Consider the following 26,280-nt stretch of genomic DNA (forward strand, 5'->3'; position numbering starts at 1 on the left):
TGACCGGCAAGATGCAGCCCTCGGAAAAGACAGCAGCCTGCTGTCAGCAGGTGACAAGCTCCTGATGCGTTTCGCTGCTGTGGAGCGGGGCGCTGCGCGCATCACCTTGTCCTCCGACGCACTGATCACTGATACGGCCGCCAAACAGCGAGCGCTCCGCTGTTTTTGCGGTTGGTAGATCTTTTAGAACTGCAGTTCAAAGGTAACTCATGAGGTGAATATATATGAACCCAGGTAGCAGTTTTTCTTTAGGATTGAGAGGAGATGCAGGAAGATAATAAACAGACAGGACAGAAAAATAGTCAAATAAAAACAAGTTAGTTTTTGTACCTGGTGGTTGCAACAAACAGACACCATTGAAGGTAATCAGAAGTGGAACAGAAAATGAAATAATTATTTTAATGTTTAGAGCAGCAGGAACTCCGAGAGGCTGCAGGCGCATCAGTGAGTTTGCTGCCGCTGCGCAGGGGGAGGGGGGAGATGGCTGAAGCAGGGGGAGGGGGGAGATGGCTGAAGCAGAAAATACTGTTGTTAAAAGAAATGTGTTTAACTTTGAAAATGTGGGCGCAATTTTAATTGTCAAAAACTCCAGCGAACCATTAGTTCATTTTGCTCAATTAGAAATAGAGGCCTGCCTCTAATACTGGCCCTCCTTCCAATAAAGGCCTGGAGCTTGATGAGCTTGAGTCAAATAAAGGCCCGGGCCTGTATTAGAGGATTTACGGTATTCTAATTTATTGACCAGCCTCTGTACATGTATGTACTTGGAAGGGGTGGGTGGGGATCGTTGTTGTTGGTGTCATCTGCAAACGTAACGAAGAGGTTGCTGTGCTATGTTGGTGTGCAGTCATGGGTCAGTGGGGTGAAGAGTAGTGGCCTGAGAAGCTTTCGGTGAGAGGTGGGTTTTTCTTTCGCAGAAAGACCATCGTTTTATCTGCATCTATACATTGAACAGCATGTTTTAACCAGCTTACCAAAGACAATGCTGGAAGCAGAAGCATAAAGCATTTACATGTTTTCATTGCTAATTTATTGGACTTCTATAAAACATGCAGGTTATTCAGACAGTAAATTTCTAAAAGTTTTTACGTTGCTCAGTAAGGATGAACTGAGAGCTAAGGCACATGTTTTTTTTTCTCTGCAGCTTTATAGTGTTTTGTGATGCTTGAACAAGTGGTCTATTAGGATTATTTACTAATTTTACCTTTGCAAAGCTAATTAAAGGTTGAATATGGAACAATTTAATAAAAAGCAATATTTAAAAAAATAATACCTCCACAGGATGTTCATAGGTATGCAGAATGAAGTTATAGTATTTCCTGTTTAAAAAAATACACTTTAATTAAAAATAATAAAATATTAATTTTCAGTGGCCAAACTGCTCAGCACAGCGAGGCTGGTCCTAGACTCGACAAGTCTAGCACCTGCTTCTGAGCCCAGAAGATGTTATCCTCAGAAGAGGAGCGACCATAAAAGATCTAAAACCAGAACGTGTTTAGGTGAAGCCTAGTACAAACGGACCCGAATAAAACATTTCTTGTATCTGCAGCAAACCTGGTATCCCAGTGGCTGGAAACCTTGTTCTATTGTTGCGTAGCGTATCCAAAGGTCAAGTATTTACATCAACAATGAGCAGAAATTAACTTTTAATCTCCAGACACAAACTGCGTCACACATCCCGGGATGGTTACATCCGTCTGGCCTCCAAACGAGAAACTCAAAAGATCTACAACCTCACAACCAAATAAGTATAAGTGCTGGAAGACGAGGCTTTCTGCGCTTTCACTCTGAATAAAGCTCATCTAACTAGAATCATAAATGACTTTACAACTTTACACACACACACACACACACACACACATGTGTAAGAAACATTTCCCCTCCACACCAAGAATTAACCTCTGAGTATCTGAGTGAATGTGTGATTTGTTTTTTTGTTTTTTACACATTTATGTAAAGTGAACGTTAAAACCTTAATATTCATCTTATGATGTAGGAGTATAGTGATAGATCAACTTGTTAAATCAACAAACACTGATCTGGTGTAGATTAAGATCTGAACTGAATCATTGCAGGAAAACTATTCTTTTTAACACATCATTGATTAAATGCACATATTATTCAAACACTCTGGGATGTAAACATCTTGTTCATTCAACACATTTGATTATATCAACCTGTAAAGTTGTAAAGTTATGATTCAAGGAAGATGAACTTTGTTCAGAGTGAAAGCCGCAACTACAACCTCCACACACTAGATGTCGCTTTGGTGCTTGTGTTCCATATCCAACCTTTAAACGCAGTCTAACCGTTGTCAGGGCACATTGTTAAATTACTACTAAAATATCTCATGACATAATCACACGGCAATCATGTATCCAGTGAGATGCAGATTTGTTTAAATGAATTGGTTTTCTATGCATTATTACAATGGTACAAAAATTCTTTGAGGAACTGCAGCTAAACATTTTTATCAACAGTGAAAAAGAGATGTTCAGCTGCGTAAGGCCAACGGTCAGGCCTTAGAATATAAGCAGCCTTACACTTGGTGCTGTGCTCCTCCTGCTCATGAGGTAGACCGTCTGTGCTCTCTGATGGGTCCTCCGTGGTCTTATTCAGACTTGGGCTTCCTGAGCCCCAGGAGAGAGCTGGCCATCAGATGTTTCTGTCTCTGAGACACAGCAGCAGTTCAGATGGCAGACTGAAACAGGATTACATTTGTTCCTTGAATGAGGTTTTTATCTTCCCCATCAATCAGAAGATCCCACTGATTGAAATTCTTCTCCAGACCTGGGAAAATGCAGGAGAGTCTTTAATAACCTCGCATTTACTCTGACTGATGGAGTCTTACTTTTCTTACCAAGGTGGCGCTGTAGAAATGCTAAGGTTGCTTTGTTGGAGAGGTCTATGGCCAGTTCTGGGTCGATCTCTCCTTTAAGCTTCATCAGCTTCCCAATCCAGTTTCCTGTCAGGAAGGTGAAGTCTGGGAAGCTCTGGTGGACTGTCCCTCTGAAGAAATGAAGTAGATGATGTGGCGTCCTCAGCAGTGTTCAACAACTGTCTCGTTTGCTGTACCTGATGGTGATCATCTTCCTCTGAATAACGGCGGAGTCCAGCTGCCTCATGCGGCCGATGTTCCCCGCCCACTGGAACTTCTCGGAGTTGATAAAGAAAATTGGCTGCTTGACTCGAGGAAAGATCTCATCATTCAAAGGGAACATCCAGGCATCCAGAGCGACTCCACACCTGACAGAAGAACAAGGTTTTCAGCAGGTAGCCTCACATTAACCTCTGCTTTTTAGTTGTGTATGGGTGGTGCTGTTGAAGTTTAGCTTTACATGCATGTTGTATATAAACAGGTGCACGTAATATTTTTGGGTTGGTACTCAGGGGAGAACCTATGGTTGCTGCTTGATCCTCACATTTTTACTTAATTCTTAACCCAACTCACAACAGGAACAAAACAGAGCAACGCGTTGATGATGCAACATATTTTCATTTTGACCGACAACAATAAGTACAACAGGTACATATTGCCAGCTCAACTTCAACCTTCTAATTTTCAAATAACATGACTGAATTGTTTGAATGTAGAACACAACGTGTAAACAGCTGCTTTTGTGATAACAAAAATCAAATCAAATACATTTTAAAGCCATCCATCCATCCATTTTCTGAACCCGCTTTTAAAGCCCTTAACAAAATTCCTATTTCAGAGCACTGAAGTTTTTAAAATGGCATAAATGCTGTTTTTATTTCTAGACTCTCATCATCCTCCTCACTACCCTGACTGGCTTCCTCCAGTTCACACACAGCAGAGGACAACTTTCTGACGTTCTCTGCTGTTAGCATGTTTATCAAACGCTGGATGACTGAAGTTTTTAGTGCCTATGTAAAAGGCTCTGTTTTTGTCAGCCAGGGCGGGATTTTCACGGCAGAATCTGCACCACATCTCTGTGCGTTCATCGTTTGTTTGAAGCCAGCCGACCTCCTGCAGCCACTTCTCCGCGAATACTCTTTTCTTTAGCGGTTCCGACTCAGTCTGACGTTTTTTTTGGAGGCGGAGGAACACCAAAATAATGACTTAACTGCTTGCTTCTTGGACATCTTTAAAATGCTACAGAAATGTCTTCCTTCCTCCACAAAATCTTAGGGGCGCAAATGCATGCTGCAGCTTTTTTTCAGGTGCGCATTGTTAATTTTGCCAGCGCATGCACACCTGCAGACCACTCATGTGCACACCTGTATATAAAGTATGTTCACTAGAACAGAAATGCTAAAACAACGGATCACTTATGGAACCTTACTCTGAGTCTCCGCCCTTTGTTTGCTACTAAAATGTTTGTATTTAAAAAAAAAAACAAGCTTACTTGAATTTAACCTCTTTGCAGAGAGCTTCAATAGCTGTGGCTCCTCCAAAGGAATGCCCCATTATTGCAGTCCGACACAGATCCATGGAGTTCTGTTGGCCAAGGTAAAACGAACATTACTTTAGTTTACGACTCGCTGACCCCAGGATGGATAAAACACATTTGTGTTTCATATGAAATGACAACGTAGCAGGAGCTCAGGTGAGAGGGTTGTTGAGCCAAGCACAATTCTGTTAAGAGTATGTTGAAACAAACTAAATATTTACAATAAACGCCTGGAAATAAGAAAATGAGCTCCTAACTACCGTGTTTTCATACGTCTTAGTCAACATTAATCCTGCTGGATTGCAGCGAAATCAAAATCTTTATTCAATCCACCTTTTCACCGTAGACTGTCGGGGAACTCTTTAGCATCGTGCATTCCGATTTGTGCATTAACTTTAGTAATTGCTGCTTCTTTACTGCAACCGTTTGGACATGCAGCAAGGAGGAAGGGAGGTAGACTTTCAGCAGGAGGAGGCTTAAGTCATTTGGAGCCACCAGGTAGGAGAAATACAGGATGTAGTGAGAGAGAGGACAGGTAGATGATGGAGCTGGATGGTGACCCCTGAAGGCAAATGCCAAAAGGAAAAGAGGATGATGATGCCGTTTGATGTTTATGTCTTGCGTTTACATCTGTGTCCATGTTCTTCAGAAGCTTTAAAGGTGTGGGCGACTTATTTAATCAATACATTTGCAGTGGGCTCCAGTAGGCGTAGATGCCTCGTAAGTGGAACAACATACTGGTGCACCGTTACCAGGAACTGAAGTTGCCCACATCACAGCTGCACATCAGAGAGAAATGACCCAATAGTGATCCTTAAAGGGCGAAGCCCACTAGGAACAGAACTCAGAGTCAACCCAAGCAAAACCACCACTCAGACTTAGCTGATGACCTTCTCATGGCAGCTGACTCCGGTTTTCTTTCTCTACTCATCCTTCTTGATCTTAGTGCAGCTTTCAACACCATCTCTCACTCAACCCTTCTTAACCGGTTAGCTTCCCTTGGTATCACTCACACTGCTCTCGCCTGGTTCTCCTCCTATCTCACTGGCCGATTTCAGTCTGTTCAATTAAAATCCTTTTCTTCTCACCCTGTTGCTGTTTCTGCCGGTGTTCCCCAGGGCTCTGTCCTTGGACCTCTCTTATTTATCATCTACATTCTTCCACTTGGCCATATCTTTCGCAAATACAAGATAAATTTCCACTTCTACGCAGATGACACTCAAATCTATATCTCCTCTCAACCCGATGCTATCTTCCCTCCAGTCTCCCTATCCAGCTGTCTCCTTGAGATAAAATCATGGTTCTCTTCAAACTCAACAGCAATAAAACCAAAATTCTACTCATTGGCAAACCCTCCACGCTGAACATATCCCCCAGCATATCAATTAACATCGAAAATTCCTCCATCCTTCCTTCCCCCCATGTAGAGTCTTGGAGTCATCCTTGACAGCACTTTATCATTCAAAGCCCACATCAACAACATCATTGGCTCAGCCTACTTTCATTTATGCAATATCAACCGACTCCATCCCTCTCTCACTCCTCATGCTACAGCCATCCTCGTACACAGCCTAGTCACTTCTAGGACTGACTACTGTAACTCTCTCCTTTTTGGTCTCCCCCATAAATCCCTCCATCGGCTCCAACTCCTCCAAAATGCTGCTGCACGGATCATCACTCGTACCCCCTATAGAGATCACATCAGCCCTGTTCTTCAGCGTCTCCACTGGCTGCCTACTGAACACAGAATCTCATTCAAAATCCTGCTTCTCACCTACAAATGTATCCACTGTCTCGCCCTTCCTTACCTCTTCGATCTCATCCATGTTGCTGTCCCATCTCGCTTCCTCAGGTCTTCCTCTGCCATCCACCTTGTGGTTCCTCCTGCTCATCTCACCACCGTTGGAAACAGAGCCTTCAGTCGCTCTGCTCCTCGGCTCTGGAACTCACTTCCTCCTGACATCCGAAACACTGACTCCCTCCTCTCATTCAAATCCAAACTCAAAACACACCTGTTCAACCTGGCTTACACTCTCTAGCCCACAAACTCTTTGACATTTATAGCATACTTTTTGTAATTTTATTGTTTAAATTATCTTATTCTTATTTGTGTATAAGTTTTATCATGTTTTGTGAGGTGACCTTGGGTTTTAAAAGGCGCCTATAAATTAAATGCATTATTATTATTATTATTATTATTATTATTATGAGGGAAGCGTGTCTTGAACATTTCAGAGGAACACCATCTCTGCACCTTTGCTACCTAAACTCTTCAACATAAAAAACATTTGACCTATAACTTCAACAGTATTATTTGTTCATTGCCTTTAGTTAGAAACGTATTTCCTCTCCTGAACATCAGAATTTTTTGACGCCTGCTGAAAAGCTGCAGCTGTTACCTCCAGTGTCGTCCAGTCAAACGGCGTGTGCAGAACGTTGCGAACAGCTGCACCTGCATTGATTTCCGTGAGTTTATCCAGAGCCAGGATGCACTCATCCGCTCGCTGTTTCACCTGGAATAAAAGCAGCTTTTACTGATGGTGCAAGTTCATTTTCTTTCTTTGAAACGACAAACTTGGTTCGAAGACAAAATGTCCCAGATGAACGTGCCTGACCCCATCTGCAGGTGGATCACTGACTTCCTGACAGACAGGAAACAACAAGTCAGGCTGGGGAAGAATGTCTCGGACCACCGGGCCATCAGCACCGGCTCACCACAGGGCTGTGTTCTGTCCCCTCTGCTCTTCTCCCTGTACACCAACAGCTGCACCTCCAAGCATGAGTCTGTCAAACTAATTAAGTTTGCTGACGACACCACCAGCATCGGACTCATCTCTGATGGGGATGAGTCCGCTTACAGAATGGAGGCTGAATGTCTGGTGTCCTGGTGCAGCCACAACAACCTGGTGCTAAACACCCAGAAGACAGCGGAGGTTGTTGTGGACTTTAGGAAACACACACACCCCATCGCCCCCTTAAACCTGTCTGACACTCCCATCACGATGGTGGACTCCTGTCGCTTCCTGGGCACCACCATCACCCAGGACCTCACATGGGAGCCCACCATCACCACCATCAGAAAAAAGGCCCAGCAGAGGATGTACTTCCTGAGGCAGTTGAAGAAATTCAACCTATCACCACAGTCGATGAGGCAGTTCTACACCGCTATCATCGAGTCCATCCTCACCTCCTCCATCACCGTGTGGTACGCTGGAGCTACCACCAGGGACAAGAAGAGGCTGCAGCGTGTCGTGCGCTCTGCAGAGAAGGTCACTGGCTTCAAACTCCCCTCCATTCAAGATCTGTACACCTATAGGGCATTGAAGCGTGCAGGTCGGATAATAGCCGACTCGTCTCACCCTGGACACAGTCTCTTCGACTCGCTCCCATCTGGCAGAAGGCTCAGATCCATTCGGACCAGAACCTCTCGCCACAAAAACAGTTTCTTCCCCTCTGCAGTTGGACTTTTGAACGAAAATCCTAGGGCAACTCACCCAAATCGATTGGTCCCAGTCACGTGACCTGATGCTGTGCTTGAACCATTCAACAAACACTCAGATAACTACCTACACGGAGTAGATAGCTGCTTCTCTAATTCTTGCCACTTTTTACATTAATAATTTTATCATGAGTGTTTTATTAGTTCTTATATTTGCTTATCTCTTAATTAATTTTTTTCTATCTTACCTTCTGCACCAAAATACCGCAGCAATTTCCTAATGTTGTGACTTGGCACACATATGGCAATAAAAACTTCTGATTCTGATTCTGAAAGTGAAATGGCGAAGCTTTGTGCAGGACGCAGCAGTGTTTTCTAACTCGTGTTAAACCTTACCCTCCGTAATCCTCCTTACCTGCTGGTTTCTGAGTGGGAATTCCCTCTCTCCGTGCCGTAAAGCTCTGTAGTACATCCACTCCATTAATAAGTCCTCTGGAGCCGAGGCAGATGTTTTTGGAGAATTGCCTTTGGCTCTTTCTGATGCTGGTTTCTCACTAAAATAATACGTCGCTGAGGCAGACTGGTCTCTGAGAAGAGGAGAAGATGACAAAAATTCTGTGTCAGCATGGAAGAAAAGCCCAAACTGGTGGTGGACTCGGCTCTTGTAATTACTATCAAGGAGATTCTGATCTAGAGTGGAAATTAATGCATTTGCGAGGAAAATAAGTAAGTGTGTTGGAAACTACTTCCTTTATGAAACCAGAGCGCTGGTTTTAGCACGTTCTACTGAAACATCCTGTTTCACACGAATGCAAAGAAATCACTAACAATCTGCACCTATGCCAGACTGTGGAGGTCGCCGTGTTCAGACTTGTTCCCAAAGGTCCAATGAAAACCCAATGGTTCTGGTGGAATACAAGAACATCACCACAGCAACATGGTCTGTCTGATGACAGAGACGAGAGTAACATGACTCTCATACGCCTCGGTCTGTGTGACCAACGACAGACCAGCCGTGGCTATTCTCTTCATCTCCATACGTTCCTCTTGTCTCTATACTGAAAAGAAATGTGATGACCTGGTTTGTACCATTGTCTGCACACCCTTTCCACTCCTACTCCACGGATTAACACTGTCACTCGCAGAGGAGACTAACCTTTTGTCATGGCTTGATTGGCTAACTTTGAGCTCGAATTCCCTCAAAATGACATTTTTTTTAGTTTTACAGTTCCCGTTTGGTTCTGCTCCACTAGCGTTTCATCCAAATATGTGCACAAAAAGAACAGATTAGTTTACATTTTTATTTCTGAAATAATTAAAAACAAAAAGAAAATCCCACCTGTGTTCTACTGATGCCACAATAAATCCACGTGAAGCCAGTTCTGCACATATCGCCGAGTACAAAGTCCTAAGTAACACAAATAAAGCTGGTTTTAGTGTCAGTAATGAGTCGATGTGACAGCAGGGGGGAAACTAGCGTGTACCTGAAGGCACCAAGGCCATGGGAGAAAATGACCACAGGGCACTTTTCATTCGACTTGAATGGAGCGTCCATGTAGGCTGGGATCTTAAAAGAACCTGAAATAAACCAGAAACCTTCACGTTACCCTTCTGAACAACAAGAATGATGTGTGAAAATGACCTTGCACAAATGAAACAAACCACTTCTGCTTTCTTCCCGTCTCAAGTGTTACATTATTGCTGCAGAGTCAGGAGCTGAAGAGTGTAAAGTACAGCTTACTATCCTAATGTGTGTGGCAGAGGCACGAGGAGAACATCAGCTTGGTCTGTCCTGAGAGCTGTTGTGGTCAGACATGTTTGCTGTGCTGTGAAAACGTATTTACCTCCTTACAGATTTCTTTTTCTTGTCATATTTCAGAGTAACTGACCTCTAACCTGTCAAACTGGTCTCGCATCCAGTGGAGGAATGTGGTCCCTCTCTTCTTTACTGGATTGTCTGAATTCAGCCACAGGGGGTTTTCCAGCAGGAACGTCTTGTTTAAGGTCAAAAGGTCAAATGTTCTCCTTCAGAACGCTCTGCTACAACAGAATTCAGGGTTCCGTCAGTCGCAGCAGGTGGTCCTGGAGCAGCCCCAGACCATCCCACTACCACCACCGTGTATGGTGCACACGCCTTCCAGAACACTTTTCTCATCGAACATTTTCTCTCAGAGGTCTTTGGGATTATCAAGATGTTGTTGGTAAATGTGAGATGGTCTTTGAGGTTTGATTTGCTCAGCAGAAGTTTTGGTCTCAGAAGCATTTACTCTCACCCGTACCTCTGCTTTAGACATTCTGGGTTCATTAGTTCCTGCATCTCTCTAGAACAGGGCTTGGTGTATTACCACCATTTATAATGATGGATTAGATTTATATAGCCCTTTTCAGAGAATCCACCTTCCTCCTCACTCAGCTGGTGATAAATATTTGAGTTTTACAAAAAAAAAAAAAAGAAATTTGTAAGGAGATGAATGCTGACCTCAGTAAGCGCTGCTCACGTTTAAACAGCAGCAGAGAAGCGGATCTATTTGAATTTGCTTTAAATATCTCTGTAAAGGTCATTCTATTGGTTTAGTGTCAATGAAGAATAGTCAGGTGAGAACTAGATGAAATGCAAATGAAATAAAAACGTGTTGGATTCTGTTGCGTATTTCAGAGGCGGTTTACTCACCAAAGAGGTGGTCGAAAATCCCTTTACTGAGACTCCTGTTGATCTTCATGAAGTCTGCCAGGCCGTTAAAATACTCTCTACACGGGACCCAGTCAGGTTTCTCTGCCTTTTCTGTCTCCTGGCACGGATAGTAAAGTCTGAAGAAGCTGCCCTGTTGGCAACACACACACACACGCACACACACCTCTGAACATCTCAGCCTAAATATCTCGATCATGATTCTTTTCCAGACAGCCAGGTGAAAGTAAAATAACAAAGTAAAATGCAATTCAGTAGAAAAACGAATAGAGACCAGTTTGCCTAAGCAAATCTGACACCTACACAGATTAGTCAGGTGTGGGCGTGTTTTCTCATCTCACCTTTGCAGTGTGATCCATCATGAAGTCTGTGCATCCCACAGCGTTGGGACCCTTAGCAGGAGGGATCCCTAGATGAGTGCAAGAGTTCCCCATGGCCAGCGAGCCTGGTGTGTATGTTTGTGCTCACACACACACACACACACACACACACACACACACACACACACACACACACACACACACACACACACACACACACACACACCTCATTAGAAAACGCAGCATGACATGACCTTACTGGAAAATGACGTCCTGTTATGTATTATCAGCATTATGACCAAAGGTCACAACACACTCACGGTCTAAACTGTTTCAGATCAACAGAGATTTTCTTAAACTTTTTAAAGACGAATGTCAAACTGCCCCTTAACTTTTCTTGTTTACTCAACATTAGCAGATGTTTTAATTAACTAGTAAAACCAGTGACTGATGTTACCCACCTGTCCTCCTTGTCCACTCAGACTGTCGACCCGGCGTGTCGATGCTGTTAGCTACGGAAACATGTTGGAATAACAACAACTTAAAACCAGGTCTACCGGAAGTACAGACGTGCGATGGGCGGTCGTGTTGCTACATCAGAGATGTGTCATCAGAATGACATTCCTCAGAAACCCAATAATAAACCTGCACCCGTGTGACTCACAGCGTTTAAACCTGTTTGTGGCTGACAGCGAAACAAGACCACGTGACCCTTCCGCCTTCTCCTATTTGTTAACCTCTAGCAGTCAGCTCATATTGTTCTTTACTATTTTTATCAATATGCGAGTCACTTTATGTCCTACACAACCGTTATAAACACGTATACTATATTTGTGAACACATTTACGTGAACTGGCTAATTTAATCCATTAGCATAGCCATTTCGACGAGAGGAAGGTTGTCCTCCGAGTCGGGAGAGGGCAGCAGAGAGAAATCTCTCAGGAAAACAGCCGAGCATCAACAAACCAAAATGATGGCGTGTTAGCAAAGCCGGCTGTTTTGGACACATTTATTACTTCGTCATTAAGTTAAAATGAAGTTGGTGAGTAGAGAGCTCGGATTTTATGAGGCATATTATGCGTGTGCGAACCAAGTTTGTTAGAAGTTCTAAAAACAGAAAGCATCCAGATAACCGTGTTTGCTAGCTAGCTAAAACCAGCCTGTGGTTATAGTGGAGCTGCTAGCAGCACGACTACTTAATGAAATAAGTTTTGTTTGCAGTTAGGATCAAATGAAAGTACAAATTAAAATATTATTTTGATGATCTGTGTTTGTTTCATAAAGGTGCTCTCGGTGTTTATTCTTTTGCAGTATTGTTTGTCTGGTCACCCCACATTGCCTTGCAATGTCCTCAAGTTTAAGTCCACCACCATCATGCTGGACTGTGGACTGGACACGACCTCAGTCCTCAATTTTCTTCCCCTTCCTCTGGTACACAGGTGAGATACCATCGTCCATATGTGTGAATGGCGTTAGGTAAAGACTCATGATGATTTTATCTTCTAAAACATCAGCCCAAGGCTCTCCAAGCTCACAGGCTGGACCTCAAAAGATGGAACGGTAAATCTGGAAAAGGTACATTTAGTTGAGAATATTTTCCCTCCAGCATAAGATGTAGCCATGCAAATGAAATGCAAATACGATGTTTGTCTCTACAGGAGCTGAAGGAGTGTGCTGGAAGGGTGTTCGTGGACTCCCAGCCAGAGTTCTGCCTCCCAGAGGTAGTTGAACCAGATTACTGTTGTGATAAAACAGGCATATTTTCCTAATCTAGATAAACAAAGTGGGAGAGTTACAGTTATCTTACTTCTCTGCTGTTTGTAAATGTAATCAGTGACAGTAGGAACAGATTGTGATGAACAGAACTACACCTGAGGTCTGCCCTACTAATACTAATCACAGAGAGAACTGCTGGACCTGTCAACCATTGATGTGATTCTCATCTCCAACTACCACTGTATGATGGCGCTGCCCTACATCACTGAACACACGGGCTTCACAGGAACGGTGTATGCCACCGAGCCCACCCTGCAGATTGGCAGGTAAACATTTTTTATGCTTTTGTAAAAAATCTCAGCTACAAACCCAAATTCTTATCAAAACCCCTCAAGAGGTTTTGTTGCTTGGATTGAAAAATATTTGATTAGCTATCTGTGTAAAACTTGGTTTTCCAGGCTTAACATTTAATTACAGATTGTTATTGTTTTTTTATAAGATGCAGAATAACTGCGAGGCGTGTTTTGGGAGGTGCTTCGTCAAAGGTTGCTCTATTCTGTAAATCTGAGGAGCTGAGATGCATTCAGACCAGGTGTTTAGGGGGGGCGGGGGGGGGGGCGGCTTTGTTGTGACTTAAGACACCAATATATCAGACATATAAATTATATTAGATTCTTTTTAATGTGTTGGGTTTGGGCTCTAACAGAAGCAACATTCAATCTCCTATTTCCTGATGGCTCTTGCTTCCTCAGGCTGCTGATGGAGGAGCTGGTAAACTTCATGGAGAGAGTTCCTAAAGCCCAGTCTGCTACCTGCTGGAAGAACAAGGACCTGCAGAGGTGGGAGCAGCTGGGATTCATTTTATTTGATTTATTAAAGGCAGATAATAACAGGAAAATAGGACTAAAATGTTTTCACAGCCCGAGTTTGTAACCATTGTCTTGCTTAATGTCTTCGATCATAGAGTCAAAAATTACTAACATACGAAAATACGTGTGTAAAAATCCACCTGCCAACAAGCAAACTAATAAATACATGACATCAGCCTCTGGATACCATCTGACAGAACATGATTAGTTAATTTATTCATGAATCTATTTGACTTCTGAATATAATTTGTACCTAAGAGTTAGGAGTGGGATTATTTGAGCTCCTTGTATTTTGGGTCATCTTGGTACTTTTAAAGCAAAATCGATTTTCTACTAACTAATTAATAAAAACATTGCTGGGCTGGAGTCACAGCTTTGACACAAGGATGTTTGTGGAATTATTGGAACAGTACTCAGAGATGAAAAAGACCTAGACCTCTGACTCTTACAGTAAAGAGTACAAAAACCTCAGAAAACAAATAAAACTATAATTTAATGAACAGATTTAGTAGTTTTGTACCAAAGGGTCTGAAGTGGTTCAAAGGCAGAAATTCACATTAGTCCAAAAGACTAAAGCTTCCATCTGATTTAAGATAATTTGTTTTTCATTAATTCCAGTCCAGTTAAGTTCCAGTTTGGTTAAAAGTCTAATCAGACTGGTTTCTAGAGACAGACAGAAGCTTGTTTAGGTGATATTAGGTTGTCGGCTGATTAACTCTTCAGACCGACTCACAGAGAAAACTTTAAAGGTTCCTCAGAGAACGAGTGCTGTGACATCCTGGACAGAATATTGTATCTCTTCCAGAAAGACTTGAGGTTGACTTTGAGTCAGGATCAGATCACTGACACGCTCATCCCTTCCTGCTGTTACCCCTGAGAGGCAGGGTCACGTGTGTTTATTTATACCATCTTTATATTTTTATCTGTTCACTTCAACTGCAGTAGAAAATAAACCAATCACAACACAAACGCAAGTTATTGTGATAGAAAGGTGCTCCTGCATCATCAGGGTTCTACTGATGCTCCTGCATCATCAGGGTTCTAACGCTGCTCCTGCATCATCAGGGTTCTAACGCTGCTCCTGCATCATCAGGGTTCTAACGCTGCTCCTGCATCATCAGGGTTCTAACGCTGCTCCTGCATCATCAGGGTTCTAACGCTGCTCCTGCATCATCAGGGTTCTAACGCTGCTCCTGCATCATCAGGGTTCTAACGCTGCTCCTGCATCATCAGGGTTCTAACGCTGCTCCTGCATCATCAGGGTTCTAACGCTGCTCCTGCATCATCAGGGTTCTAACGCTGCTCCTGCATCATCAGGGTTCTAACGCTGCTCCTGCATCATCAGGGTTCTAACGCTGCTCCTGCATCATCAGGGTTCTAACGCTGCTCCTGCATCATCAGGGTTCTAACGCTGCTCCTGCATCATCAGGGTTCTACTGATGCTCCTGCATCATCAGGGTTCTAACGCTGCTCCTGCATCATCAGGGTTCTACTGATGCTCCTGCATCATCAGGGTTCTAACGCTGCTCCTGCATCATCAGGGTTCTAACGCTGCTCCTGCATCATCAGGGTTCTAACGCTGCTCCTGCATCATCAGGGTTCTAACGCTGCTCCTGCATCATCAGGGTTCTAACGCTGCTCCTGCATCATCAGGGTTCTAACGCTGCTCCTGCATCATCAGGGTTCTAACGCTGCTCCTGCATCATCAGGGTTCTAACGCTGCTCCTGCATCATCAGGGTTCTAACGCTGCTCCTGCATCATCAGGGTTCTAACGCTGCTCCTGCATCATCAGGGTTCTAACGCTGCTCCTGCATCATCAGGGTTCTAACGCTGCTCCTGCATCATCAGGGTTCTAACGCTGCTCCTGCATCATCAGGGTTCTAACGCTGCTCCTGCATCATCAGGGTTCTAACGCTGCTCCTGCATCATCAGGGTTCTAACGCTGCTCCTGCATCATCAGGGTTCTAACGCTGCTCCTGCATCATCAGGGTTCTTCCTGGGCCGCTGAAGGAAGCTGTTGACGTGTGGACGTGGAAACGATGCTACAGCATGCATGAGGTCAACTCAGCTCTCAGCAAAGTGCAGCTTGTCGGTTATTCTCAGAAAGTGGTGAGTAGGGGTGTGTGTGTGTGTGTGTGTGTGTGTGTGTGTGTGTGTGTGTGTGTGTGTGTGTGTGTGTGTGTGTGTGTGTGTGTGTGTGTGTGTGTGTGTGTGTGTGTGTGTGTGTGTGTACTGGCACCATTTCTCTGGACATTGATACAGATTTGTATGTGAGGCTGTAGCCACACTGCTCATGTTTTTGCTCAGATAGAACCAACCGTCCTCATCATTGTGGGACCCACACAGCACCACTAGGGGGCAGCATCTGTTTTGAACAGCACAAAATACAAAGGAAGAACATTTTGAGCTTTCTAGTCATGCTTGTGTTTTGTCTGTACATGATTTAAATTGGTAGAGAATGGTTGTTTTAGAGTACAAACTAGTGTTGCAGGCAGCTCGGTCATCATTTCTGTTACAAAGTTCAGATCAAATTCCTGCTCCCCTAAAGCCGTGTGTGGACTAGAAACCAGTTTTTCCTCCTCAGGAGTTGTTTGGAGCTGTTCAGGTCTCCCCGTTGAGCTCTGGCTACTCGTTGGGAAGCTCCAACTGGATCATCCAGTCCCATCACGAGAAGGTGTCTTACGTGTCTGGGTCATCCCTCCTCACCACACACCCACAGGTAGCTCAGCTTGAATCAGATCATGGTACACGTGAGGCTTGATGAAACCTGAAATGCGTTTTCTCCTCTAGCCGATGGATCAGAGCTCGCTGAAGAACAGCGACGTTCTCATTTTGACTGGCCTCACACAGATGCCCACTGCTAACCCAGATGGCATGCTGGGAGAGTTCTGCAGCAACCTGGGTGTGTTCAGATGCTCAAAGTAAACCGTTCTTCCAGCTTTTAAATCCAAAGCATGAGTGTGTTTGTGTTTGTGTGGACCTGCAGCCATGACGATCCGGGCAGGAGGCAACGTGCTGGTACCGTGTTACTCCTCAGGGGTCATCTATGACCTGCTGGAGTGTCTGTACCAGTTCATCGAGAGCGCCAACCTGGGGACCACACCCTTCTACTTCATCTCTCCTGTAGCCAACAGCTCGCTGGAGTTCTCCCAGATCTTTGCTGAGTGGTGAGCAGCTGCTCCTCTTCCCCTCTGAACCGTAGCCCAACAGCCTTCACTGTTTCACACGTTTCAGGAGGATTTGAAATCCGATGAAGAAAGCCACAGCCTCTCTGTGACGCTCTGGTTACTTGTGCTTGATATTTCCAGGCTTTGTCATAATAAACAAACAAAGGTGTATCTGCCAGAGCCGCCGTTTCCACATGCAGAGGTGAGAGCTGCTGCTGCGGGATTCAAACTCTCAGTGAAGAACAAACGTTTCTAAATGAAGTCCAGCCTTCTTTGAACAAATGCACGTTTCCTGTTAATCCATAGGGCTCTCTGGGTTTGTGCTTATTTTCTCTCAGCTACCTTCACTTTTAGATCAGAATCAGAATTATCCGTCTTTATTATTGAATAGCTGTGGCAGCCATCTTGTTTCATCTCCTCAAACTTAGTAAAAAAAAAACAACCTTGGTTGTGTTTTGTGAACCTGCTCCACCTTTTGATGACCGCTGGTGTAAATTAGCTGTTGATGTTTCAGCTGATCCAGACCAACAAGCTGAAGCACTACCCCAGCATCCACGGGGACTTCAGCAGCGAGTTCCGGCAGCCGTGCGTGGTCTTCACCGGCCACCCGTCTCTGCGCTTCGGGGATGTGGTTCACTTCATGGAGCTGTGGGGCAAGTCCAGCCTGAATACAGTCATCTTTACTGGTAACCATCACACAGACGCTTCTGTGTGGTTCTGGAACAAGAACACAAACACAACCCTGTAACGTCTTCTTCTTGTCATCAGAGCCAGACTTCTCCTACCTGGATGCTCTGGCCCCTTATCAGCCGTTAGCCATGAAGTGTGTTTACTGTCCGATTGACACGCGGCTCAACTTCCACCAGGTGTCCAAACTGCTGAAGGAGGTCCAGGTAGGCTGCCTGCGTTTGTCCTGACACACCAGGGACATGTACACTCGTCTAAACAAGGGCAGACCGTTCTCGACACCATCCATCAGCTGGAGATCAAAGACTCCACCTGCCTGGTGATTTATGCCACTGAGCAAGGCAGCCAGCCATATCGCCATAAATCCGTCCTTTTTCTTCAGCTGTTTCTCAGAATACATATAGAATCGAGTAATCTGATTACTGGACCAGTAGTCAGAGGGTTGTAGGATTGATCCTGGTTCCCAGCAGAGAACTCTGCTGTTGTGTCCTTGGGCAAGACACTTAACTCTCCCTGCCTGCCGGTGGTGGTCAGAGGATGCCGGCGTATTGCTGCCTCGCTTCTTGTTAGTGTGCCCCAGGGCAGCTGTGGCTACACTGTAGCTCATCACCATCAGTGTGTGAATGGATGAATGGTGCACTGTAGTGTACAGCTCTTTGGAGTCCTCTGACCCTGAAAGGCGCTTCACAAGTGTGGCTCATTAAACAGCTCGCATTCATGTGCCTAATAAACCAGTCTGAGTTTATTCATGTGTGCATTTGTCCTGCAGCCCCTCCATGTGGTGTGTCCGGAGCAGTACACCCAGCCCCCCCTCAGCCAGTCCCATCGCTCTGACCTGATGCTGGAGCTGACGCCCCCTCCCATGCCCTACAGGCGCTGCTCCGTACTCAACCTGCCCTTCAGACGCCGCTACGAGCGCGTTTACATCCTCCCTGAGGTAACTGGCAGCTGCCTATTATCCAGTCACAGCATGGCAGCTGACCAACGTGCTGCACGGGTGAACAACGAAAACAGAATGCATAAAAACAATAAAGTACAAATCAGAAAACGAACACAACAAATCGATTACAACAATCAAATCGTGTGGTTCCAGGGCAGCTTTACACCGGGATCATGAACGAAGAGGCCTGCCTCACGTCAGGTGGAAGCCCGCTCCGCTCTGATTTCACAGTGCATGTCAGGAACGCATAAGAGCTGGTGGTTAGCGGACCTCTGAGATGTAGTGGGCACGTAGGGGATGAGCAGCTCAGATAGATGAGGAGGGGCTTCGTAGACAAACGTTAGAACTATCTACTGAACCCTGAAGAGAACGGAGCCAGAGTTGGCGTGATGCGTCTACGTCTGTTCGTGTTTAAGAAGTGCGCCACAGCATTCGGTACTGTCTGAAGACAGTCAAGGGAGGATTTACTAGTACCTAGGAGGATGGAATTAGCATGATCTAACCTAGAGGTTGTGGAAGCACGGATGACGGATTGCAGGTGAGATCTTGTGAGAACGTGTTAACCAGCGGAGTAAGAAGCAGAACTATTCCTGGTTATAAGTAGGAAAACCAACCTCCAGTAAGTAAAAGCTTCCAGTTAAATATGAAAGTTGAATATTCAGCTGACGGTGATTCTTCTTTTTGTAGCTCGCCAACTCACTGACGCCCAATGAGGTAAAACCTGGTGTCTCCGTGGCAACCGTCTCCGCAGTGCTGCACTCAAAGGACAATAAGCACACTCTGCAGGTGAGTCTTTTAATGTCAGGTTTATATCTGCAGTAGAAGGACGTAAAGGTCAAACGGCCACGAAGAAGCCAGGACCTCTACGGCTGGGGCTGTGCAGCAACTAGGCTGCCACAGCCCCATCTAGTGGACAACTTTTGTTTTTACAGTTCTCGTTCGTTGAGCTGACATTGATTTGAGGCTCTAGCTTGACAGTTGGAAATGTTAGTTTTCTCTGAAGTCTCCGGGTTGGACGGGCAGACGGATAAATGAGGCTTTTACCCATAAACCAGTGTGCTTCTAACTCCAATCTCAGAAAGCTCTTCTTGGTTCATGTAACTGGTGAAGCAGTGGGTAGCACTGTTGCCTCATAGTAAGAAGGTTGCAGGTTCAAATCCTGGTGGCTACATGTGTGTTTCCTCCCATAGTTGAACTAGCTGTTAGCTTGTGTCAGATGAAAGTTGTCCTTCTGTGATCCACTTTATTGATTTAATGGCTTCCCTCTGAACTTTGAAATCTAGTCTACAGTAAAAATGTTATTTTTATTGATGTGAAACTCTTGGTAATTGTTTACAGGGTAATCTTACCTGTGAAGAGGTTGGTGGTTCGTTAGTCTTGGTCCATTTGATTTGTGACCTCAAGTCCACCTTCATCAGGTGGAAATAAACAAATGAACTCGCAGCCCGTTTGTTCACAAACTGGTTCTGGTGCCTCAGAAATCCAGACGCTTTTCTTTAGAACAGATTCACAACGAGGCTGGAACCCTGAGGAACTCCACGCCTAAGTGTTGCTGCTGAGAAACACACTTCCTGTGGCTCATGCTGTGATCGGCGGTGGCTCGGGTTCAGGAAGGTCAAAGCAGCAATAATAGGTCATTAAACCCCCCCACAGGTCAGCTGACTATTTCCACTTGTGCGTTTCCAGTCGGTGCCCAAACCGCCACCCGTGGCCCCCAGCAAGAAGAGGAAGAGGGTAGTGGAGGAGCCTCCTGTGGGTTTGGCCCCCAAACCCCTCCTGAGTGGAGCTGTGCCCCTGGAAAGTTTCCTGGTCACATTACAGAAGGTCTGAATTCAGAGAGAATGCAGGACTTCTATCTGCCTGAAGTCTTTGAGCACAGACTTGGTGGGAGTTTAATTCTGATTACCTTTCTCTTCAGCACGGGATCACGGAGGTTAAAGTGGAGGAGACACCAGATGGACACATTCTGCACCTGCAGGCTGAGGACACGCTGATCCAGCTGGAGGACGACGGTACGCACATCGTCTGTGACAACAACGAGCCGCTGCGCACCACGCTGCGGGACCTGGTGCTTCGCTTCCTGCAGAAACTCTGATTTAGTTTCAGACTGTGAGCAGGTCACACCTGCAGAGTGAAGCTCACTTGTGTTTTAGTTTTATAAAACTTCTTATTTTCTATTAAAAACAACATTAAGGGGGTGTCTGCTGTGAGAAGACTGAAGTTTTGAGTTGCAGAAGTGAAAGTTGAGCAGAAAAACACCACACACACACACACACACACACACGGAGAAGCTCCATAAAGAGAGACCATCAGCCGTTTCTTCTCTGACGCCCTCCTCCTGAACCAGATCAGGACTCTTAACGTGGTAGATCTCAGGTTTTAGCTGACAGACACTCTGCTAGCTCTTCAGATGTGGTCTCGGAGTGGACTAGGTGGGCGTTCTGCTACGCTCAGACAAGTTTGAGGTTCCACATGTTGTGCCTCAGAGAGGCTGTTCTGCAGACCTCGGTAGGAACCAGTGGTTATGCTGTGGTCTGTCACCGAGAACCCTAGTGATGGTTTTGGTTTCAGATCCCAGTAGAGAAATGAGCGAGCGGTGTATAGGCTCCACATCTGCTGATTTAAATGAGCAGCGTCTGTAGAAGTCAGCTTGGTTATCATTTCATGTTCAAATCTAGTATTATGCTAGCCCTGGTAACCAGTTTTAGCCTTTTCCCTGCTTCAACACGCACAAATCAAATAAACCTGGCTTTAGCAGACAAGCTAAGGTAAGAACTCAAACCTCAGCTGGGTGCTTCCACCATCATCTAATGAAATAACACAAAAATAAAGATCCAACACGTTACGCGTCTCAAAATATTTATTTGTTGCAGGGATAACACGTCTCTAAAATACATCTGATACGCTTAGCATGTACAATATCTTACAGTGTTCTACATGTTTAATAAACTCAGCAGTAGGTGGAACATCTTTAAGAACACTCAAAAGTAAAATATAACACCACTTTTCCTTTAGGGAGAAGAACAAAGTTTGGACTTGGATCGAACTAGCTAACTGCCTCTGGGCAGAAAGTGAGTCAGGAGGAAGGAATCCGTGTTGGTCTGGCACGTCTCCTCGGTCGGTGACGGCAAACATAAAACCTAACATTCTGGATGTTAACCTTTAGCAAAAAGAGCAAGTAGTTCAGTTAGAAACTGTGTGATTAGACCTTTCCTAGGCCCGTTTGCTCTGTGTGCTAACGGGCTACAGGCAGTGCATCTGGAAGGTTTCAAGTGAGCTGACATCAGTCGTGCGGTCCAGGCAGCTTTAGGTGACCCAGTCAGTCAGAGGCTCATTTCTTTTCTTTCTTAACTGATTCATGAAAATGTCTAACAGCAGAGATTTCAGAGGACAACGTGAGGGCTGATGAGCTGTCTTTAAACTATTACAAATAAAAACCATGATTTATTTAAACACAGATTCATGTACGGGATGGGATTATTGCGTTTAGGGGTTCTGTGTATCCCAAACTAGCAGCACAAATGTGTTAGGAATTCTGAAATTCCTGGGAAGTCTGTTCCCAGACCTTGGATTAAAGCCCTCAGCTGTCGGATCTTGTGAAACAGCATTCTTGCGTTGTCTCGTTGACTGACCAGCTGAGTTGCAGGTCATTAATCTTCAGAGCCAGTTTATTTGTAATGATCAGTTTAGCTGGCAGTGATGACTGTGTCCTCTGTCCTCTCAGCCGTTTGGAGTTTTACTTGGATTCCTTCTCCGCGTCCAGCAGCGCCGAGCGGATGCCGAGCTTCTTCAGCTCATCCACCAGGTCTCCGTTCTGGTGCATCTGCAGCAGGATGTCACAGCCTCCCACAAACTCACCGTTGAAGTAAACCTGGGGGATAGTGGGCCAGTTGGAGAAGACTTTGACCCCTAGTGTTAGAGAAGAGAGATCATTGGTTTGCTCCTATGCTGTAAAGGTGGACATCTGGTAGATTTCTGTACTCACAAGTGAAGGGAGATGTACTAGTTACTAACAAAACTGGAGGTTATGTTCTCTGAGGTTATTAGAGCCCATTTTGGAATATTTAAAAATATGAATATTATATATTCCCCTCTGAGAGCCTGCTTATATTTTGTCTTCCGCATAACAAACCTTTATTTACCCTCTGAAGCCTAACAGTTGCCTTGCGTTAGAAAAAGTCATTGCATGTAAAGTTGGCAGAACAAGGGCAAAACACACCGACGATGCACATTAAAACTTTAAAGAAGTACCCAGAAAAAAAAAATCTGAATTCAGTTCACAACCGGACAATATAGAGCATGTTCTGTTAGAGTTGTTCAGTTTGTACATTTAGAAGTGCTTACTCGTCGCAAACAGTCCATATCAAAGTTTGTACTTGGGCCAGAGATGAACAGCAAGACATCAGTATTAGCCCTAAAAACCAGAATTGGTGTATATCTGGACATATCTACTCAGTTATGATGCTGAGCAAAAACGCTCCTGAAAAAGTAGAATCATTCATTAATCGCAAATATGAGATTTAAAGCACAATAAATGAGCTGGTTAGAGCCTAGAGTCTGAGATGTGAGTGGTGGTTCACCACACCCCGTGTGTCCTGCTGCATGCCTCTGATAAAAGGATAAACATCTCAGAGGTGTGGTTAGTTTGAATAAGACAGCAACTGACCTGGTAAATGAAAGGCTAAAGCTAACGAGGACACTGATTAAATCGTTAAAGAGGGTATCAGGAGAACCTGTTGCCCCTGTACCGACCTTCTCGTAGGTCCTGGTCCTCCAGAACGTTGTAAGCAGCATAGTTGTCCACTCCGTGCATCCGGAGGATCTGAACCACCGCGTTGCTGAAGCCACACATGGGCTGGGCTGGCGTCCCTTTGATAAACACCACCACTTTGTCCTTCTTCACCATTTCACCAAGGTCCTTCTGGAGGTCCGCCGCCGCGCACAGAAACCTGACCGAGGCCGACCACACGCGTCCATCCGCTTGCCTAGGCACACAGACCGCCGCGCCCGAGCGGAGACACCTGGCAGTAGATCTAATTAAACTGTTCATCTTTTATGAGTTTTGTCGTTCGTCGAGCAAAACTAAAGGCGAGTAAACGGACAAGTTCAGCTCAGAGGCAATAGAGAAAGTCGTCCGTCAACACATACGCTTAGGAGGCGGGATCTGGATGCTGATTGGACAACTGAGCTTGGCTGAAATCGAATATGCTTTACTATTGGTTTATTCAAATGTCAATCAAAAAAACTCAACGTCAGTTGCGCAAATTACTTTCTAAATATTGATTAATGTTTTCATTACAGCCTTACTACGACCTAAATAACTAGTAATTGTTATACTTGTCATACTTTTTTATTTTTTCAAAAATTCCTTTCGAAGTCGTGAAGTACTTCCGGGGTGAGTTGTACGAAACGGAAGCAGCCGAAGAAGAAATTTTCAAAGATGGCGGCCTACACGCAGAAAAATAACAAGCCAGGGAAGCCCGGAGGAAAACCTGGAGGAAAAGAGGCGCAGCCTCTAATAATAGCTAAAACTCCGGCAGATGAACAGCGTTTAAAGTTGGAGCGGTTGATGCGAAACCCCGACAAGCCTGCTCCCATCCCGGACCGAGCCAAGGAGTGGAACCCGCGGGCTCCGCCGGAGTTCGTCCGGGATGTCATGGGCTCCAGCGCCGGCGCAGGCAGCGGGGAGTTCCATGTCTATCGGCACCTCCGCCGCAGAGAGTACCAGAGGCAGGACTTCCTGGATAAAGTTGCCGCGAAGCAAGACAAGGACAAGGAGTACCTCCAAAAAGTGGAGCTAAACAAGAAGGCGGCAGAGGAGCGGACGGCGAAGCGGAGGAACAAGCGGGAAAAGCTGAAGCAGAAGAAACTGTTGGCGAAGAAGGCTAAACAGGAGGAGAAAAACCAGCAGGAGGCAGAGGAGAACTCCGAGAGCAGCGAGGAGGACAAGAAGGAGGAGAAAGAAGAGGAAGAGGGAGATGATGATGCCGAGGTTCCCAGCTTCATCATGGGGAGGAAATGAATCCATCAGCCATGTTTTGTGTGTGAAGCCTCAGAGAAGCAACATCATATATGTCATGTAAAAGGGAAGGGGATGGAGATCTCAGGCATGTTTGGACTCTGACGTTTCTACACAGATCATTAAATCTGTTTGGATTCACTTTGTACAAAGACTTGATGTTTGCATCTAAACTAAACATGTGCTCAGCTTTTCTTTATTTTAAATCCGATTACCATATTTTTAATAAAATAAGAAAAAAAGTTTTGTGCAGAGTTCCATTTTTATTGGGTTTAAAACATTTACTTTGCATGTCTGAGCAGTAAATAAGTGTCTATATTTGGGGGTTTTGCAGCCTTGTCTCTGCTCCTGGTGAAACTCGTCACCTGTGGGCTCCAAAAGGCTGCAGAAAGCAACTCCAGGGATTAAAAGGCATGGCTTCTGGAGGATCTGGAGCTTCATGTGCGATGTTCCTTGGACAGTCTCCTGCTTTCCACGGTGGTGATGACCCTGATCAGTGGCTCTCATCTTTCTTGAGGCAGGTAGAGGAAATCCTGGCAGCCAGATATTGTTTGAACAAGGGAGAGCTTTTCCTGTCAGACACTGTCAGCTGTCACACTGTTACCTGTTTTATTCCATTTTTCTAGTTTGGTTTTGAAGTGAGGCCTTTGCTCTCAAAGGAGAACTTCAAATTTAGGGTGGGCACTCTTCTGCTACCGTAGACCCTATCAAATTATTAGTTATTAGCTCAAGACTAATAGACATCCAACTTCATCTAATAAAACACACAAAGACGTTTATGGACACAGAAAGAAAGCACATTGAGTTGCTTCTGTGTATGAAATGTGCTTTAAAATAAAGCTGCCTTGTCTTTTAAAGAGGAAAAGAATCAGTGTTGAAGGATTTCACAAGGAATGTCTTAGCTACTAAAAAAAAAAAGTAAATGCAATTACTGTCACTTTGTTCTTTGATTAAACTTTTAAAGGAAATACTAGTAATCTCGTTTGATTCATGTCCACATACTCTGTTAATAAGGAATATTATTTAGGTCAACTAAAATCTGGTTTACGGTAGTAAGGATTTTTCTGTCCTCTGACAAAAGAAAAGCTGTTACAGGTAGCGTTCTTTGCACTTCTGGTAAGTTCCTTCAAAATAATACGCACTTAAACATGGCAACGATTTTTAAAGTTAGTTTAATAACAAAGTTAGTCTAGAACAGATAAAGGAAACGCCTAATGGAAACTATTTAACTGCTAAAACTCAAACGTATTTTATTTATCGATAAGCAGCAACTAGCCAACAGTCCTAACAGATCACATGCTCTGAGGGCGTATTGCGCAGCTGAAAAGACGGACTTCTGTAGCCCACATCGGTCGGTACCGGAAAGGTTAGGGTAACCCTAACCCACCGTCAGAACTACGTTAGAACCGACCACCAGAAGAGACGCGCGGGTCAGCTGGTTTGTGGGTCGAAACCATCAGAACCCCCGCCTGGACCGCCAGGAGAGGATGCGCGGCTTTTAAAAATACCAAGATGAATGGCTCGCTGGTGGCTGGGTCAGATCCAACTAGCAGAAGCCCGCATGATCCCCAGAACCGGATCACAGGCGTCTCTCTCTAAGCACTAAACTACGTTACGTGAACAGATATTAAAGAGTATGGGACATGTCAGGGACCGAGCAGTAAAACTCCAGGACAATGGTTTAAAAAGAATATCTTCTCCATTTATTTTATAAAGAATTAAAATCAAAACGGGCCCAAAGGAAAAAATGGCCACAAAAATAACCTTAACTAAAAGTAACAATCAAGACTCCCTAAACTGAGACACACAGGGGAATTTATACACACAGGCTAGCCTACAGACAACGAGGAGGGGAGAGACAAGGGAAACACTAAGACAAACAGTAAATAAACCTAGGAAACTAAGTCAACGAAGTACAACTACCACAAAAAAAGTTTAACTAATACATCCTAACAAAATCTGGTAAACTCAAGAGCTTCAGAATGTCTGGTTTCTGGTTTCTTCATTATCAAGTCCCC

General features: G+C 44.7%; 4 protein-coding genes and 1 non-coding gene across 5 annotated transcripts; 3 read left to right on the forward strand and 2 right to left on the reverse strand.

Annotated features, from left to right (window-relative positions):
- Positions 1 to 2,377: 2,377 nt before the first annotated feature.
- Positions 2,378 to 11,495, reverse strand: pla2g7 (phospholipase A2, group VII (platelet-activating factor acetylhydrolase, plasma)). The gene is made up of 11 exons (XM_015948252.3): positions 11,325 to 11,495; positions 10,885 to 10,988; positions 10,526 to 10,676; positions 9,339 to 9,432; positions 9,194 to 9,262; positions 8,270 to 8,441; positions 6,815 to 6,928; positions 4,371 to 4,462; positions 3,076 to 3,246; positions 2,861 to 3,009; positions 2,378 to 2,790 (listed from the first exon to the last, which is right to left on the reverse strand). Exons 2-11 carry the CDS (start codon positions 10,975 to 10,977, stop codon positions 2,690 to 2,692), a joined length of 1,206 nt encoding a protein of 401 aa, XP_015803738.1. The 5' UTR covers positions 10,978 to 10,988; positions 11,325 to 11,495; the 3' UTR covers positions 2,378 to 2,689.
- A 272-nt stretch (positions 11,496 to 11,767) lies between these two features.
- On the forward strand, positions 11,768 to 20,441 carry ints9 (integrator complex subunit 9). Its single transcript, XM_015948250.3, has 17 exons — positions 11,768 to 11,905; positions 12,175 to 12,302; positions 12,378 to 12,438; positions 12,522 to 12,584; positions 12,766 to 12,905; positions 13,332 to 13,418; positions 15,438 to 15,558; positions 16,034 to 16,168; positions 16,240 to 16,351; positions 16,436 to 16,616; positions 16,758 to 16,818; positions 17,131 to 17,302; positions 17,385 to 17,509; positions 18,073 to 18,240; positions 18,931 to 19,029; positions 19,930 to 20,067; positions 20,162 to 20,441. The coding sequence occupies exons 1-17, from the start codon at positions 11,897 to 11,899 to the stop codon at positions 20,336 to 20,338; spliced, it is 1,977 nt and encodes a 658-aa protein (XP_015803736.1). The 5' UTR covers positions 11,768 to 11,896; the 3' UTR covers positions 20,339 to 20,441.
- Positions 20,442 to 21,674: 1,233 nt separating this feature from the next.
- Positions 21,675 to 23,421, reverse strand: glrx5 (glutaredoxin 5 homolog (S. cerevisiae)). The gene is made up of 2 exons (XM_015948254.3): positions 22,996 to 23,421; positions 21,675 to 22,152 (listed from the first exon to the last, which is right to left on the reverse strand). Exons 1-2 carry the CDS (start codon positions 23,291 to 23,293, stop codon positions 21,980 to 21,982), a joined length of 471 nt encoding a protein of 156 aa, XP_015803740.1. The 5' UTR covers positions 23,294 to 23,421; the 3' UTR covers positions 21,675 to 21,979.
- A 167-nt stretch (positions 23,422 to 23,588) lies between these two features.
- On the forward strand, positions 23,589 to 24,504 carry prkrip1 (PRKR interacting protein 1). Its single transcript, XM_015948253.3, has one exon. The coding sequence runs from the start codon at positions 23,684 to 23,686 to the stop codon at positions 24,263 to 24,265; it is 582 nt and encodes a 193-aa protein (XP_015803739.3). The 5' UTR covers positions 23,589 to 23,683; the 3' UTR covers positions 24,266 to 24,504.
- Positions 24,505 to 24,587: 83 nt separating this feature from the next.
- On the forward strand, positions 24,588 to 24,862 carry LOC129165737 (small Cajal body-specific RNA 13). Its single transcript, XR_008565012.2, has one exon. It is a non-coding gene; the product is annotated as a small Cajal body-specific RNA 13 (non-coding RNA).
- Positions 24,863 to 26,280: the final 1,418 nt, after the last annotated feature.

This window comes from Nothobranchius furzeri, chromosome 2, assembly GCF_043380555.1.
Source record: "Nothobranchius furzeri strain GRZ-AD chromosome 2, NfurGRZ-RIMD1, whole genome shotgun sequence".
NCBI lineage: Eukaryota > Metazoa > Chordata > Actinopteri > Cyprinodontiformes > Nothobranchiidae > Nothobranchius > Nothobranchius furzeri.

Coding starts and splice junctions, on each gene's coding strand:
- glrx5 (XM_015948254.3), bottom strand. CDS start 23,293: ATGAACAGTTTAATTAGATCTACTGCCAGGTGTCTCCGCTCGGGCGCG. Junction 22,153..22,995: donor GGACCAGGACCTACGAGAAG/GTCGGTACAGGG, acceptor CTCTAACACTAG/GGGTCAAAGTCTTCTCCAAC.
- pla2g7 (XM_015948252.3), bottom strand. CDS start 10,977: ATGGGGAACTCTTGCACTCATCTAGGGATCCCTCCTGCTAAGGGTCCC. Junction 6,929..8,269: donor TCCCACTCAGAAACCAGCAG/GTAAGGAGGATT, acceptor CTTTTATTCCAG/GTGAAACAGCGAGCGGATGA. Junction 2,791..2,860: donor ATTTCTACAGCGCCACCTTG/GTAAGAAAAGTA, acceptor GCATTTTCCCAG/GTCTGGAGAAGAATTTCAAT.
- ints9 (XM_015948250.3), top strand. Junction 12,439..12,521: donor GAACGGTAAATCTGGAAAAG/GTACATTTAGTT, acceptor TTGTCTCTACAG/GAGCTGAAGGAGTGTGCTGG. Junction 16,169..16,239: donor TCCTCACCACACACCCACAG/GTAGCTCAGCTT, acceptor TTTCTCCTCTAG/CCGATGGATCAGAGCTCGCT.
- prkrip1 (XM_015948253.3), top strand. CDS start 23,684: ATGGCGGCCTACACGCAGAAAAATAACAAGCCAGGGAAGCCCGGAGGA.